At 36.6% G+C, this 18,261-nt stretch overlaps 1 protein-coding gene across 2 annotated transcripts in view; it reads left to right on the plus strand.

Moving 5' to 3' along the window:
• TOPBP1 (DNA topoisomerase II binding protein 1) overlaps positions 1–18,261 on the plus strand; it is a 71,576-nt gene that overhangs the window by 42,305 nt on the left and 11,010 nt on the right. For both annotated transcript variants that reach the window (XM_081234144.1, XM_081234145.1), the window contains exons 15-27: positions 2,674–2,847; positions 2,941–3,050; positions 5,642–5,765; positions 6,576–6,725; positions 6,843–6,945; positions 8,535–8,727; positions 10,135–10,355; positions 11,208–11,374; positions 11,614–11,725; positions 13,615–13,778; positions 14,316–14,453; positions 17,413–17,502; positions 17,640–17,801. In XM_081234144.1, coding sequence (XP_081090270.1) covers positions 2,674–2,847; positions 2,941–3,050; positions 5,642–5,765; positions 6,576–6,725; positions 6,843–6,945; positions 8,535–8,727; positions 10,135–10,355; positions 11,208–11,374; positions 11,614–11,725; positions 13,615–13,778; positions 14,316–14,453; positions 17,413–17,502; positions 17,640–17,801 — 1,908 coding nt within the window. The remainder of the gene's footprint in view (positions 1–2,673; positions 2,848–2,940; positions 3,051–5,641; positions 5,766–6,575; positions 6,726–6,842; positions 6,946–8,534; positions 8,728–10,134; positions 10,356–11,207; positions 11,375–11,613; positions 11,726–13,614; positions 13,779–14,315; positions 14,454–17,412; positions 17,503–17,639; positions 17,802–18,261) is intronic.

An 18,261-nucleotide genomic window follows, 5' to 3' on the forward strand; every position in this document is an offset into this window, starting at 1 on the left:
ATGTTTAGAATTTGGCTTCTCTGAATTTTGGTCTGAGATTAGAAAAATGGAGCTCAACTGAGTTGAATAGAATGCTTTGGGATTAGAGCCTAAAGATCAAGAGCTCGTGTTTTGGACACATAAAGTTTGAGATGCCTGTTAGACATCCAAGTACTTTTGTCAAATAGGCAGTTACACATAAAGCCTGAAGTTTGAGGAATGGTGAGTGGTCTGGGCTAGAGAAAGAAATTTGGAGATCCGAGTTTGTAGGTAATATTTAAAGCCATATGAGAAGAGATGCCAAGAGAGCAGAAGAAGAAAAGAGAAAAGGTCTAAGGAACACCCATAGGGGCTCACATTTAGAGAAGGAAGCAGCAAAGGAGACTGAGAGGAGCCACCAGTGAGGGAAGAGAAAGCCTAGAGATTGTCTTAGAGGCCAAGTAAGAAAGTATTGAGGAAGGAGTAGTTCACTATGTCAGATGCTGCTGAAAGATCAACAAAGGTGAGAATAGAAAGTTGACCACGGGATTTGGCATTGTGGACACTGGTGATCTTAACAATAAGGGTTATTGTGACATTGTGGAGGTGGAAGCAAGTGGGTTCCTACAGGAATGTGGGAAGAGTTCGGGACATTGACTATGAACTATGCGTTTGAGGAGTCTTACTGTAAAGGGGAATGAAGAAATGGGGTGCCAGCTGTAGGGCAAAGTATGATCAAAAGAAGGTTGTTTTTTTAAAATGGAAGAAATAACTGTATGCCAATGTGATGGATCAGTAGAGATCCAGTTGATGGTGCAGAGGAGAGGGGAGAATTAGTGAGAGGGGTTGGGATCTAATGTTTAAGTGGGGGAAAGTACCAGAAGGAAAGCAGTGCTCATGGCATAGGTGCAGAAGGCGGGTAGACATGGTGTGGGCGCTCCGATTTCTTTTGTACATGAAGAATTCTTTTAAATGCTGCAGAGAAATTAAAAAACAACAACAAAAAAAACTTTTGCAAATAGAAAGCCTTACCGTGTTCTCAAAAAAAGATTAAACATCCTAAAGATCTAAAAAGATAATATAGATCCTATTAAAAATGTAAGCAGAAATAGTATAAAAATTCTGAAAAGAATAATTAAGGGAAGGCACTAGCCCTACTAATTATTAAAACATCTTATAGAGCTTCAGTAATTGAAGCAGTGTGTTATTGTTACGTGAATAATCAAATCAGTGCAGAAGATTACACCCCATAGATAGAAGAATGCATTATGTGATTAAGGGGACGTTCAAATCAGACAGCTGGGTAGCCATCTGAGAAAACAGTTAGGATAAAACCTCAAACCTTACATCAGAATGAATTTCAGAGGATCCGATACTTAAGTACAAGAAAGGAAGGCATAAAAATACTAGAACAGGCCATGAGAGAGTGAGTTTGTTTTTAAATAATTCCGTTGTGAGGAAGGTCCTTCTAACTATAACATACTACCAAAAGGAATAAAAGATTCATATGAATTTGACACCACTAAAAAATTATCTACATTCAACTATGCAGGTTTTATAAATATGCAATAAAAGTATTTGTTTTTAAAAAAACTCTCCATGGCAAAAATTTGACAAATGACAAATTGGGAACAAATATGTGCATATCATAGTGGGTATATATGTGCATAAAAATACATACAGATATATTTAGGCAAGTGGATATTTTAAAAAGACTCATAACCCAATGGGAAAATAAGCAAAGGATAGGAAGAGGTATGTCACAAAACATTGAATAGAAACAGTATATATGCCTGAAGATGTTTAGTCTCGTTCAGTATAAGAGGATGGACAATTAAAGCAGCAGGTATATGTTTCAACCTATCAGATTCTCAAACAAGAAAAATCGGACTGCCCGCTGTGCTATCAGGCCTGTTGGGAAACACCAATGCTTTGCTCACGAGAAGGTCAGTGTTGGTGCGCACAGTTTGCTTACATGGTTCCCTTTACTCTTGTGGGTGCAAAATGTGTGTGTGCAAGGTGAGTCACTACATCGCTATACTGGCAAAAGATGGTTAATCTAAATATTCATCAGTTGAGCACTGGTTAAATACCTTCTGCTGTATACATGGAATACTGTGTAGATGGGAAAGAGCATGAGCACGAGCCCTGGACAACAGTGGCCTCTGCTCACGAGGGAATTGTGGGTGGCTTGGGAACAGGAATACAGTTTGTACCTTTGAAGATTTTTCACAATTCTCAGCTCAATCTAACTTTTTAACCTTCTTTATAGTTCATGTCTTGTTTATATCCATCCTTACTTGTTTCCGTCTGTGTGTTTTGTTTGTTTACTTGTTCGTTTATTTTGTTTTTTGGTATCATTAATTTTAACCAACTTCAACTCTAAGATCAGACAAATGTGGTAAGTGCTGCTGAAAATGTAAGCTTGTCAGTCTCTTTGGACTAATTTGCTGGACAGTATGAAATTTTTTTTCTTCATAATAGATACTAGTTCAGTCTTTTTATTGTTGTTTAGAGGAAAACTGGAGGGGGTTAAAACTATAATCCAATTAATATTGAGGATTATTCCCTTTCTCTCTTTACCTCTTTTTTCTCCCTCTTTCCTTATTCTGTTTACCTCTCTCTCTTCCCTTCTCTCCCCTCTTCTTCCTTTCTCTCTCCTTTTCTTCTCCTTTTCCTCTCTTCCTTTCTCCCTCTCCCCCTCCATACATACAGGATGCACTTGCAGCCTTGGAAACTCCAGGAGGTCCCAGCCAGCAGAAGAGGAAACTGAGTACACCACTCTCGGAAGTCATCGTCAGAAACTTGAAACTTGCTCTGGCAAATAGCTCTCGAAATACTGTTGCTCTTTCTGCCAGCCCTCAACTGAAAGATGCCCAGTCAGAAAAGGTAGAATTAAATCTCTCATTATAAGGAAGTTTTAGATAAAAAAACACTTAAAACAATAATGGTTGATCTGTTTCTTTTATTTTCCATGGGCAGGAAGAAGCTCCAAAGCCACTTCACAAGGTAGTGGTATGTGTTAGTAAAAAACTCAGTAAGAAGCAGAGTGAACTAAATGGGATTGCAGCCTCTCTAGGTGCAGACTACAGGTAGTTGGCTCATCTTTCTGTTTGGTGGTGATATGGCCTAAATTTATAGGGAAACCTAAAACTGTTGTGAGCATCTACAAAAAACATTATTTTGACTTTTAGTTTGTCATATTATCTACAAAATCTCTCTAATTGACTTTTAATTTAGCACATCCTCTTAAAATATTCTCTGCCGTATTAATTCACTCTTACAAGTTTGTTTTTAGGGCATGTTTAACATATATATGAGAACTTATTTTGTGCCACTCTTCTAAAAACTTGGGATCCATGAATGAGTATAATCTAGAAAAAAATCCTTGTCTTCAAGGAGTTTATAGTCTAGTAATACATTTAGGTCTGACATTAAGCATGTTTCTTAATGATTTTCAAGTTAGAGCCTTTCTGTACGTAGTACTAAGTACTGCAGCACTCCTGAATTAAAAGTGTCTTTTTGAGGATGTTTGAATTTCTATCATTTTTACTACTTTGGAGACATAGTTTATCAGATCCACTCTCAAACTGACAGCCAAACTAGAGACAGGTCTCTAGCATAAATGGCATCAGTATCAGGCAATGAGAGACCCTTGCCTATTCCGGTCAATCCTGAATTGGTTGTATTCCTTCATTGTCTGTGGTGCTTGCTTTCTTGATCACTTGTTTTCAGCCATTCATAGATAGCATAATGATTGGTTTTACAAGTAACAAACAGTTTGAGGAATATGATTATCTTTCCCTTTGGTAAGTCATTTCAGTTATCTTTCTTTTTGATAAAGAAATTAGATCAGGAGAATGTAAAAATAAAATGGGTCTGTGGTAGTTATAAGCACCTTAGTGTTTAATTCATCTGTTGTCGAAGGGTAAAGCTTTCTTACTTATTATAACTATTATTTGTATTGTCTATTTTATAGATATATTATTCTATAATAATTATGTAATTATCTAATATTATATATTACTATTATATTTATATTACCTATTACTAGTTGCTGAGTGCTTAGTATGAGGCAAGTATTATCTCATTTCATTCTCACAGTAGCCCTATGAGAGTATACATATTTGTCAAAATTGAATGCTTCCTTCGGTATTCCGTTTGGATGTGGAGTTGATGTAAGATTTAAAAGGAACACATAGGACTTGTGTTTCTATAAGATTTAAAATGCCAGTCCTGGGAATTCCCTGGTGGTCTAGTGGTTAAGACTGTGCTTCCACTCCTGGGGGTACAGGTTCCATCCCTGGTCAGGGAACTAGGATCCTGCATGCTGTACAGTGCAGCCAAGAAAAAAGGAAAGAAAGAAAGAAAGAAAGAAAAAATTTGCCAACTCCTGATCTATCTACATTTACTGTCTACAGCCATTGATGGTCTGTTCTTGAAGGACTAAAAGGCACAGTTTTTGTATTATCACAGTGGAGTCGGATAGTAGTAAACCAAGATGATTCAGGCAAAAGATATTCCTTTTTTTAAAAAATTATCTTGATAATTTATTTACATTTTACTGTTTTACCTCACAGCAGAAATAGAAACAATTATTAGAAAGACTGGCAATTCAATTAGCAAGGGGTTTTTCACTATTATTTTTAAGGACACATGGGCAGTGAGAAATAGAATGTTTATAATATAATTTAGGAGGGAATATTCCTTCTTAATTTGTTTAACTTGGCTATTTAAAAAGTTCAGAAATAGGAGTTCCCTGGTGGTCTAGTGGTTAGGATTCTGGGCTTTCACTGCCGTGGCCAGGATTCAGTCCCTGGTCAGGGAACTGAGATCCCGCAAGCCGAGCGACATGACCAATAAAAAAAAAAAAGTTCAGAGATATTTCTTAATTTAGGAAATGGGAAGTATGTTAGGTATCCATGAAGAGAAACCTCCCTGTATTTTGGTGATTACATTTGGAATTACAATTTTTATTTCCTCCTTGGTTTTTACTTGATCTTTTGAAGGATGACATGTTTTACTCTTTTTAGATTATTTTCCTAAAATAATCAAGAAAATATTAAATGGAAGGAAATCAGGAGCATAATGTAATAGCTAAGAGTGTGAGTTTTGAAGTCAAAACTGGCTCTACCTCTTATTCACTGAATATCCTTGAACAGGTTACTTTAACCATGCCCTTCAGTTTTCTTATCCGTTAAATGAGTAAAATAAATACATTGTTTTAGGATTGTTGTGAGGAATGGATGAAATAATGCTGTGTAAAGTACACAGTGTGTTATGGGGCACAGAGCAAAATGTACAGTGAATAGTGGCTGCCAACAACTGGAGGACAGATTGGATGCTTTGCTATTTCATTAACTTGGAAATACTTTTATTGTTATATCACCTTTATAAAATGATATTATAAAAGAAAATTGAAAATTTAGAAAAGTATACAAAGGAAAGTAATATTTTCAAGAATATCCTTCTAAATATATCTCTGCATTTATATACCTAGAGATGATATGTATAAGATTTGACAGTGAAAGTGGAGCCTGTCATTTAATGTTTTTTGCTTACTCTGGTTCTTGAAAGTTTTGAGAAGGTCAGAGTATTCTGTTTATAGACAGTAATGATCATCTTAAACGAATGTAGTTATTTCTCTCAGATATTCATTTTTTTGTGTGTTTGCTTGTTCCAGGTGGAGTTTTGATGAGACAGTGACTCATTTCATTTATCAAGGGAGACCAAATGACACTAATCGGGAGTATAAATCTGTAAAAGAAAGAGGAATACACATTGTTTCAGAGCACTGGCTTTTAGAAGTAAGCCATACTTTTTTCCCTCCCCTCCCTGTTAAATGAAAATGCATGTAAACAGTATTTCAAGGCACAAACCCATTTCTTTCTATGTAAACAAGTTCGATAACCTTAGTTAATTACACATTTCATATCTTTGGCATCAAAAAATTAAGATCTTTAACCCTTAAATGCTTAACGAGTCTTTAATGGGTACTCTTTCAGATTCTGATTCTTTTTGCTAATTAAAAATGGTATGAGGGCTTCCCTGGTGGCACAGTGGTTGAGAGTCCGCCTGCCGATGCAGGGGACACGGGTTCGTGTCCCGGTCCGGGAAGATCCCACATGCCGCAGAGCGGCTAGGTCCGTGAGCCATGGCTGCTGAGCCTGCACGTCCAGAGCCTGTGCTCCGCAAAGGGAGAGGCCACAGCAGTGAGAGGCCCGCGTACCGCAAAAAAAAAAAAAAAAAAAAAATGGTATGAAAGAAAATTTTATAATTTGAGGAGAATTAATTTAGCATGCCAATACAGCTTCTTTTCTTTCCTCTTCTTCCCTTTCCTTTCCTTTCTGGGTATTGCCTGCAATGTGATAGATACCTTGGCAAAAGCATAGAAATAGAATTAGATTTTATACTTTAGTGGACATGACATTTAAAAAGTGAGGACAATTTGTCATTTGATGGAATTTTTAAGTGTAAAGTACTTTTCAAAACTTTAATTTTGTGGACTCTTGCCATCTTAGAACATAATGTATTAGCTGTCTTTATTCTACTTGACATCACTTATTTGCTAAGATTTTTTTTTCAGTCCTGTTTTAAAGCACACCATTGTATTGCAGTGTGCCCAGGAGTATAAACATCTTCCTGAATCTCTTTATCCACATACTTATAATCCCAAAATGAGCTTGGATATCAGTGCAGTGCAAGATGGCAGACTTTGTAATAACCGACTACTACTCTCAGCTGATTTGACAACGAAGGATGATGAGGTAGATGATATGGATGATACATTTACCCCCTCTTTAAGCTGAATGTACAATCATATATTGCTGTGAAACCTTATACTGGGCTTGGTTTGAGAAGTGGTAATTTTTCTCCTTCAATAGCCAGATCATTTGCCCGTAGAAGAAAATGATATAGCCAGTATGACCACCAGTAATAAAGAACCAGCAACATCAAATGGAAATGGAAGGAATGACTCTAAAGGAGGTAAAATATTTTAAATTACAAACAAAAAAATTTATAAATATGTATCTTTAATATGGAATGATTCCTTTGCATCAGATGGACAAATAAAAGTTTTTTTCTATGTTGCTAAATACAAGTAAAGCATATATTTGAGGATTGAATTGAGGTTCCATGCCAATCATTAAGTAATAGTTAACAAAGCTTTAAGTGATTTAAGTGTGAAACCTGTGAAATGTGTGGAACTAGGTATTTTACAGAGTTCGTGTGACACAGCCCTATTCTATTAAAGGTAGGTGGAGTTGGTAATTTTTTAAACATTTGTCCTTTGGTTCAGTTCCTTTCAGTGACTTTCAAAAAGTTTTATTATGTGCACAATATATTTTAACATAAATTCACATGGTTTTAAAGGTACAGAAGGAGGTGTGAAAAGTTCCTCCCACCCTTCTGATGTTATTTTCTTATGGAGCCTTCTAGAGCTATTTTATGCATACAATCAAATGTGTTTTCTGGGACTTCCCTGGTGGTGCAGTGGTTAAGAATCCACTTGCTAATGCAGGGGACATGGGTTTGAGCCCTGGTCTGGGAAGATCCCACATGCCGCAGAGCAGCTAAGCCTGTGTGTCACAACTACTGAAGCCTGCGCACCTAGAGCCCGTGCTCCGCAACAAGAGAAGCCACCACAATAAGAAGCCCGTGCACCGCAACGAAGAGTAGCCCCTGCTCGCCACAACTAGAGAAAGCCCGTGCGCGGCAACAAAGGCCCAAGACAGCCAAAAATAAATATATAAGTTTTCTCCTTCCCCACTTTTAAAAAAAATATGTAAATACTGACTATTGTATATTCTGTTTTATACTTTGATCCTGATCTTTTTATTTAACAGTTCTACCTGTGGAGTGTCTTTATTAGTACATAGGATCTTTTTCAGTCATTTTCCCTTTTTTTGGCAACTGTATAGTATTCACAGTATGAATGGCCCACTTTATTTAGCCAGTTCCTTGTTGATGGGAATGTAGTTTATTTCTAATTTCTTGCTGTTATAAAGAGTGCATCATTGAATAACCTTATATCTATAGGTGTCCTCTTTTTAATGGATTAATATTTTCTATTTTTCTCACCCTACCATAGCTTTCCCTGTCTATGATTTACCTTTTTAGTTAGTCCCACTCTGTTCATTCCAAAAATCTTTATTTAGTACCTACTTCAATGTTTAGTCTACAAGGAAACCAAAGATAAGTATGGTGTGGTCTGTGTTTTTGAGGACCATAGGGGAAAATCATAAATGACTGTAATGTACCTTGGTGTAGTACAGAACATGAGAGGGTCAGAAGCAGGCAGGGAGCTCTACAAAAGGATGACGACTGTGGGTCTTAGCACAGTGTCTGCAAAGGGCTTCCTGATTATTTCCTCTACAGTCCTCGTAGTAATGGTTGCCTTTATGTTCTGCAGGATTCATAGTCTTAGTACATTACTATAGCCTATAGTAAGTATCTGATAAATGTCAAGTTAATAAATTTATGTTCAACCAAATCTAGACAAAATAGTTAATGTGAATAGGGCATGATAGAAAGGAGAAACTTACCTTGATTGGTGTATTTCTGTTTGTTTCAAGCTCTGACACAGACCTTGGAGATGAGAGAGAACTTTCAAAAGCAGCTGCAGGAGATAATGTCTGCAACTTCACTGGTGAAACCCCAAGGGCAGAGGACTTCCCTTTCGAGAAGTCGTTGTAACAGTGCCTCTTCAACGCCTGACAGCGCTCGCTCTGCCTGCAGCGGACGAAGCAGAGTCCTAGAGGCACTGAGGTCCGTACCTGTCGCTGAGGCAGGATAGCTTTTCCTTCCTCCCTTCCTTCCTGACTTTTCCTTCTTCCTTCTCTTGTTCCAGGCAGTTCTAGAATTCTTACTTGGGGACAGGAAGCAGAGGTTTATTCCATACGAAGCAACTGCTTCCAGCGAGGCATGATTAATACATTTTATTACCTCCCCTGAGAAAGAAATGATTTTAAGATCCAGTTTGCCTTGTTTGAAATGGATTCAATGGATAGTCCCCTCAGTTCTTAGTATTAGAATTAAATAATATTGGTATTAAACAGTAAGTGCATATATATGTGTGTATATATATATTTAAGCAGTTATTTCTTATTGGAACTACATGTGTTTTGTATTCTCTTTATAAATCTATCTTCTAGGGAAGGTGATTACAGGTCTTAGTGTGGTGTGACTGAAGTTCAGTAGAATAACTTCATCTTTTCCTTGATAGAAAAATCTCTAACTGATGAATTATAGTACTTATATCTTGAATTAATTGAACTGTGCATTTATCTACATTAACTGTATATTTCACGAGGCTATTTCTTTTATCTGAGTACTGAGCAAAAATGGTTTTTTGTTTAATAGACTAGATCATGTTTTATCATTTTAGAGAGCCTAAATCTTGTGTCAAAGTCAGAGTAAATAAATATGCTCTGAGAATAAAAGGCCATCTTCCTTGTATTTGAGGCAAATGAACACTTTGGGAGTACCATCAGCTTTGGCAAATTATTTTTACTAAGATTCCATATATATATGGAATTGAAATATTCAGTATACACATTGAAGGAAGATATTGGAATTCTATTTACTTTCCAGTGGAATTGTTACAGTTATACCATAAAAACATGTTTCACCCTAGTTCACTGTAAGGCTGTTCTACCTTAGACTCTGGGAGGTTCGGTTACCAGTAGCCAAAAGGACCTGCTTTTAAGGCAGCCTGTAGATAGTACACTTCCTGTGTAATTATAGTTCTTACTATTTCCAGTGATAAAAATACAACTATTGACTGGTCAGCAAAGTAACCAGTTTTCTAAACATTACCATGTTACCCTAAGCCTATATAATTAAGAGAAATCCCTTTTTAAAAGCAATAATCATTTAGAATTTTTTTTAAATTCCTTGACAGTAAACTCCCCCTTTGAAGTTTTAAATATATGGACATTCAGTCAAAATATGTATTTCATTTTCTAGGTAAAACAGATAAGTTTCTGGAAGAAACATTTTAAAAATAAAAAATTTCCCAAAGTTCACTTATTCAATGAGTATTTTCAAGTGCTTACTATGTGCTAGATGGTGGACATATAAAGGTGAACCACCAATTTACAAGACTTACAGAATTTATGAGTGTGGATTTTGTTATGGCTATCCATTACTAAAATTGTGACTTTTATTCCTTAGGCAGTCTCGTCAAACAGTACCTGATGTCAACACAGAGCCCTCCCAAAATGAACAGATCATTTGGGATGACCCTACAGCCAGGGAAGAGAGAGCAAGACTTGCCAGCAACTTGCAGTGGCCTAGTTGTCCCACACAATACTCTGAGCTTCCGGCTGATGTTAAAAAATTGGAGGATTCTCCTTTCCAGGAGCCTTTACATGATTCAGAACTTGCTGAACAGGGTAACGAGAAAGAAATCTATTTAGTTGTTTGTATTAGGTACATGTTGACCTCTTGACAATAAGCAGATAAGCACCTGTGGTTACTGTGGTTCTCTGAATTGTACATGCAAATGAAAAACTCACTAGATGTTTTAAGTTTAAACCCAAACCTTAGATTTGGGTTTAAACTTTAAGAAGTCAGAAAAATAATTATAAATTGAGGTAATTTATCAGTAAATTAAAAAATATATTTTGATTCTTAAATTTGGAAATTTAGGGTTAGGCATTTTTTTCCCCGTACATTTTTCCAGTCCTTTTTGCGTTGTGTAGTTAATGCTTGGTTTTTCTTCCAGTCATCTTATTTTCATTTAAGTCTTCTTCTGAATTCCACCCAGCACATACCTACATTTGGAGTTGTATGTGTTTCTTTCTGAATTCCCTATTTTTTTCTTCCTTGGACTTTTACCTTGAAAGCAAAATACTTCCCATCTCTCATCATTGGTCATTTTCCCCCCCTTTCTCTTTCACATGATTATTTCTCTATACTAGATATATAGATTTATCTCTGCTTCTGATTTTCTTCAGGTGCAGAATTGTTCTCATTTTTAAAATTTTGTTTACATTTTACTGGTGAGAGCGTGGTACGTAAAGAAAGGGTTAGGAAACCCACAGATGAGCCATTTGCCCTTTTAAAGCTAACTAATTGCATTTAATTATAAGCTCTAGAAATAGGTTACTTTTTTTGCATGTGCTTTTTACATTCCAGAATTTGTGTTTAATTTCATCTTGGCTAAGACAGATGAGAATATTTCCCAGACTTTGTTCTTAGTCGTATTTGGATAACATCACACTGCAGCATTTTATTGCCCTCAGCTGTCTGTGATCCTGAGAACATATGTGTGACTGAAGCCCCGAAACACCCGATCTCTGAAGAACTGGAAACTCCAATAAAAGACAGCCACCTGATCCCTACGCCTCAAGCCCCCAGTATTGCCTTCCCCCTAGCCAACCCACCTGTGGCTCCACACCCTAGAGAAAAGGTTCGTTTATCCTTAGTTTGGTGATAAGGCTTTGGATATTGCTCTTATGCTGCATTCAGAATTTATTGATATCAATATCGAGGGTTCGTCGAATGTTGAAAACTGCATTTCTTTGCACTCTATTATTATTTCTATATTTGGTAACTCAAAAGACTAAGTAAAATGTCACTATAAAAGAACCATAGGCCTGATAACTTTTTTAATGTTAATTTTTTCTAAAATAAACTCTTCCATTCCAGATTATAACGATAGAGGAGACTCACGAAGACTTAAAAAAACAGTACATATTTCAGTTGTCATCTCTGAATCCTCAAGAACGTATTGATTATTGTCATCTGATTGAAAAACTAGGTACAAGTATTTTACTTAGGTCAAAAATGTCCCATATAGTAACCTTATTTGGAAGTCAAATGTAGCTAATTATTGATATCATTTGTAAGCTGTGGAAATTGAGATTAAAAAGATGGGTAACTTGCCTCAGGCCATACACTGAGTCACCAGTAGAACGTTGATTTTATAAAGCTCTAATCTAAATCTAAAGTCACTGGGTCATAGGATTTAAAGATTTAAATTGAAACCAACCATTAAGGTTTAAGAATCTTGTGCTGCTTTGAGCATTTGTTCATTGTTGAAACCTTGGACAAAATCCATGGAATTATAGACTTAAAATATGATTAAAACTACATTTTTATGAAGTTGAAGGTACAGTGACGTCCAGACAGGAGCTCCTCCTCATGTGACATTCTTATTCCACTAGTTGTCAGGCTCTCCATCTGACACCATTCTGAAGGCAGCATACTAGGAAAGTAAACTTTCTAGGAGCTACATTTTAAAGAGTAGAAAGAAAGAGGTGAAATTAATTTAAAATATATATTTAACCTAGTATATGCAAAATATTATATTCAATGTGTAATTAGTATAAAATATCAGTGAGATAATTTACCTTTTTTTCTTACTATGTCTGAAATCTGGGATATATTTTACACGTACGGCACATCTCACCTTGGACTGGCTGTGCTTCAGGTGTTCAGTAGCCACATGTGGCTAGTGGCTACTGTATTGAACAAAGCAGCCCTATAGAGTTAAGGACATTACTGGAAAGAACTTAATATGACAGCTTGACCTAGAGAAAACATTAAGAAATAATGGTTGTTTTTAATAGTGGCCCTGAATCATCAAGAAAAGATTAAATGTCATTTAGTGCTATCCTTTTAAGGATGTGGAGAACTTTTCTGTCAGTCACAGAATAAATTTGTTATGTAGAGTTAGATATTGATATTAATAATGGAATTTTTACCTATTGCTCTTTTGTCACTGTGATTCTGGGTGACTTACTCTGTACCTGTGTCCTCATGTGTAAATTGCACATAACAATAGTACGTTCATAGAGTTGTGAGGATTAAATGAGTTAATACTTTCAACTTCCAACAGTCCCTGGCATGTATATAGTAAGTGCTCAAAAGGTCTTGTTGCTATTATTATTAGAGTCATCTGTAAAGCATGAGTAGAGTTCCATTTTTTGTTGAAATCTTAGAAAGTTCTTGATACTCTGCCTAACCTCTGAAGTGTAATCAAAAAAGCCATGCTTTACATAAGCTTACATTTACTTATGCCTTCTTCTGTCCTCAAAGCCAGACTTCATAATACATATCTGAGAAAAGGGTTCAGCTCCCACCTTCTTCATCTCTATTTACCTAGTGTTTTCCTCCCAAGTTTCTGTGTTGGTCTGCTGACCTTATTTCCACTAAAAGCAGAAGAAAAATTTTTTCTTCTGCTTTTAGTCTGTAGTTTCCCCCTTTGAATGAGGATTTAGCATTGAGAGAGCAAAGAATTTTTGTTAATTATATTAGATCTGATAATGGCATTGTAGCTGTATGAGAAAATTTCCATGTATTTTAGAGATGCATACTGAATACATAGGGATAAATTAAAATGATATCTGGTATTTGCTTTAAAATGGTTAAGCAAAAATGGGGTAGTTTGAAGTAAGGACGGTGAAATTTTGATAATTTTAGAACCTAGGTAGCCAGTGTATGGGGGTTCATTTTACCGTTTTATCTACTGTTGGATTTAAAATTTTCATAATAAACATTATTTTATTAAAAAATATATGTAAAGTATGTTAGAGGTTTTGTTTATTGGTGCATTTTGTTTATAAATAATTCCTCTGCATAGTTGAGGTACATTTTCCCTCAGGAAAAGTTAAGAATCAATAAAGTACCTATTTTTTTCTAATCAAGGTGGATTAGTGATTGAGAAGCAGTGCTTTGATCCCAACTGTACACACATTGTTGTGGGACATCCACTTCGCAACGAGAAGTATTTAGCTTCTGTGGCAGCTGGGAAGTGGGTGCTCCATCGCTCCTACCTTGAAGCTTGCAGGACTGCTGGGCGCTTCATGCTGGTGTGTATGCAAATTCACGTGAAGGGTTGTTTTTCTTTAAAAGTAAAGGTCTTAATAACTGATTGCAGCACATAAAATATTAAGCTAATTATTTGAAATATTTTGGTTCCTAACTGACCATTGCAGTAATACCTATCATGTACTTTTTGAAGTTTTCAATCAAGATCATTCAGGGATCTCGCCTGTGTAGACAGGTAATCAAGCTGTTAATACATACCTCCTGAGACCATGTCCTTCTGTGAAGTTCATCTTACAGTAGGTGAAGCCCAATAATCTATTACCAATTGCTAAGACATAGTTATCTGTTTCTTAGAAATGTATGCAATATTCTTCTGATTTCTAATTAAAAGCCAGATGTACTTGACTTTCATATGAAGCCAAATTAATCTACATTTCCTCCATGCTCATAAACTGATGCTTACTTAGTATCCTCTGTATTTAGAGGAATGGAATGTATAGCTTGTAACTCTTATTAGATTGTGGATTCTTTGAGGACATATTGTATGAACTCAAAAGTTTGTTGGACTAATTCTCTAGGAAGAAGACTATGAATGGGGAAGTAGTTCCATACTTGATGTTTTGACTGGAATCAGTGTACAGCAACGAAAACTAGCACTTGCAGCAATGAGATGGAGGAAGAAAATCCAGCAAAGACAAGCATCAGGCATTATTGAGGTATTAACGTATATAACTATGTAGGTAGTATAAATGGCATTCGATGTCATGACTAGTCCAGATTTTTTTTTTTTCAGAGAATGTGCTTGACAAAATAAGAAAATTCTACTTGTCTTTTATCCCTTGATTGATATACTTAATTTGGGCATTCTAAATTGAGCTTAGTGTTGATTCCTAATTCTTCTAATTGTGATCAACAGTAAGATATATATAATGTTGATAGCTCTCTTAAAAATCATTTATATGTGTAAAATGTGACCCATACTGTATTTCTCCCAAAGAGTCTTTCTAGCATCCAGCTTCAGGGCTTCTCAACTTGGGGTCCACAGACTCTCCCAAAGGAGTTTTTTTGTTTTTTGCGGTACGCGGGCCTCTCAGTGTTGTGGCCTCTCCCGTTGCGGAGCACAGGCTCTGGATGCACAGGCTCAGCGGCCATGGCTCACGGGCCTAGCTGCTCCGCGGCATGTGGGATCTTCGCGGACCAGGGCACGAACCTGTGTCCCCTGCATCGGCAGGTGGACTCTCACCCACTGCACCACCAGGGAAGCCCCCAAAGGAGTTTTATAGATCAAATTCAGGAAGGCTATATACACTTTGTTTTTGTTTTGTTTTGTCTTTTATTGGAGTATACTTACTTTACAATGTTGTGTTAGTTTCTGCTGTACAGCAAAGTGAATCAGCCACATGTATACATATATCCCCTCTTCCTTGGATTTCCTTCCCATTTAGGTCACCACAGAGCACTAAGAGTTCCCTGTGCTATACATTCTGTTCTCATTAGTTATCTGTTTTATACATAGTAGTGTATATATGTCAATCCCAATCTCCCAATCCATCCCACCCCCTCCCTTCCCCCCTTGGTATCCATACATTTATTCTCCACATCTGTGTCTCTCTTTCTGCTTTGCAAATAAGTTCATCTATACCATTTTTCTAGATTCCACATATATGCATTAATATACAGTATTTGTTTTTCTCTTTCTGACTTACTTCACTCTGTGACAGCCTCTAGGTCCATCCACATCTCTACAAATGACCCAGTTTTGTTCCTTGATATGGCTGAGTAATATTCCATCCTATATATGTACCACATCTTCTTTATCCATTCCTCTGTTGGTGGACATTTAGGTTGCTTCCATGTCCTGGCTATTGTAAATAGTGCTACAATGAACACTGGGATCCAGGAAGGCTTCCACTTTGGATGGGGGAAGAAATACATCCTTATTTTTACTAACCTCTAATTGAAAGTTAACATTTCCTTCATTGTAAGTCTAGGCAACAAATTGCAACACTATTAACAGTACTATGATTTTGCCCCACAGGAATCAGATATTTTTGGTTGCATTATGATTGCAACTTGAAATACTGTTTATGTTTGTCACAACTTTAAAATAGTATATACAGACCTCCCCAACTTGTGATGGTTTGACTTTATGATGGTGCAAAAGTGATACACATTCAGTAAAAACCATAGTTTGAATTTTGAATGTTGGTCTTTTCTCAGGCTAGCATTATGCAGTACAATATTCTCTGGTGATATGGGGCAGCAGCAGCAGCCACAGCTCCCAGTGAGCCACGTGATCATGGGGGTAAACAACCGATACACTTAAAACCATTCTGTTTTTCACTTTCAGTATAGTATTCAATAAATTACATGAGATATTCAACCACTTTATTATAAAATTGTCTCTGTATTAGATGATTTTGCCCAACCACAGTCTAATATCAGTGTTATGAGCATATTTGAGGTAGGCTGGGCTGGTAAGCTATGATGTTCAGTAGGTTAGTTGTATTTAAATGCTTTTTTGGGGGGCTGTGTTGGATCTTAGTTGTGGCCCATGAGATCTTCGTTGAGGCACGCGGGATCTTTCATTGCAGCACATGGGCTCTTCGTTGGCGTGCGGGCTTCTCTCTAGTTGTGGCACGCAGGGTGCATGGGCTCTCTAGTTGTGGCGCGTGAGTTCCAGAGCATGTGGGCTCTGTAGTTTGCAGCACGCAGGCTCTCTTGTCGAGGCATGCGAGCTCAGTAGTTGTGGCACACAGGCTTACTTGCCCCACGGCATGTGGGATCCCTGGGACCTGACCAGGGATCGAACCTGCATCCCCTTCATTGGAAGACAGATTCTTTACCACTGGACCACCAGGGAAGTCCCCTTAGTGCATGTTTGACTAAACCGTATTTTCAACCCTATGATGGGTTTAATATAGAAGCACGTCTATTATTATGTCACAAATTTTGAAATATTTTGATAACTTTTCAATAAAATGGTTTCTTTTGTAATAGTTTGTATTTTATTTTGGACATTTAAAAAACATTCATATGGTATGGAAATTACATCTCAATAAAGCTGTTATTTTTTTTAAGTTATTTAGAGAACAGATCCATAGGTTTTACTAGACTTCCAAATGGGTCCATGGCTCACAAAAAGGTTAAGAACCTGAGTTATATCATCATTTGTGTTATATTCTGAGTTCTCTGCTGTCTTCAAGTCCCTGTTAGCCTTGATTCCCTTTCTTTTAAAGTAATTCCACTGGCTTCTGTTAATTGTTAATTCTGTACTTAAATATTTTATGTTTCAAATTTGTAAACATTTTCAAGACAAATATTAACTGGAGGCTTCATCTCATCTAAGAAGCTGTGCTTTAGGCTCTACCTTTGATTAGTTGCAAGAAAAAAATAGTAGAAAAGACTAAACAAATGTCACATTGCTTTGTTTTAATGTTACCTAATCATTAAATCATTTTCCTTCATTCTTCAAGTATTTATTGATGGCCTACTGTGTGCCAGACACCGTGGCTATCTGTTTCAGAGTATTCTGACCAAGATAGTTATCAGTGTGTTCATGAGAAGTAAATGTTTTAAGATTATTCATTGACAGAGAAAATAATGTATTTTTTGTATTATTTTGTCATTTATTTTTCCAAATAATTTCAACACTGATTATTTTTTTATTTGTAGGGGGCGTTTAGTGGGTGGAAGGTTATTTTACATGTTGATCAGTCCCGAGAAGCAGGATTCAAACGCCTTCTTCAGTCAGGAGGAGCAAAGGTTTGTATCGACAAGGTTGCTGTGATCAATTCTTGATTTTCTGTGCTTTGTGAGATGGTAATCCTTTATGTGTAGATTATACAGTTGAACTGCTTTGAAACACTGATAGATTGTGATGCTTTTTGTTTTTTCCTTAGGTGCTACCTGGTCATTCTGTATCTTTATTTAAAGAAGCTACACATCTCTTTTCTGACTTTCATAAACTAAAACCAGATGACTTGGGAGTTAATATAGCAGAAGCTGCTGCCCAGAATGTGTACTGCTTGAAAACGGAATACATTGCTGATTTTCTTATGCAGGTTTGTAAGATCCTGTCCTTGACCTCCTTGCCACTAGAAGTGTGCTTATATGCATAGAGTCCCCTCGGCTTGTTATTCATAGAATGTTAATCTCTTGTTAGTCTCCCCCATTCAACCCCTTGCAGTTTCAGTCTATTTTTTAAAATAATGAAAACCTATGTAAACATTTAGCCTAGAAGTTAAATATGAAACAGGTATAAAAATCTGGTTACCTCTAAAAGCACCCTCTAAAATGTTGGAATATAAAGAAAGCAGAAATTGATTCCACGAGTCCAAGGAGAAACATTTACCCAAGGGTCCTTTTTAAATTTTCTTGACCTTTTGTTTTGATACACTGTAAATACCTGTGTTAGACAGTAAGGGAAATGAAGCACTTACTACATGGAGGGCTCACTATACTCCTGTTCAGAATTGGCCTTTGTTGGGTGATTTGAATGGGCAAAGAAAACTCTTCCTGACA

This window comes from Mesoplodon bidens (assembly GCF_964165515.1).
Source record: "Mesoplodon bidens genome assembly, chromosome: 5".
Classification (NCBI taxonomy): Eukaryota; Metazoa; Chordata; class Mammalia; order Artiodactyla; family Ziphiidae; genus Mesoplodon; species Mesoplodon bidens.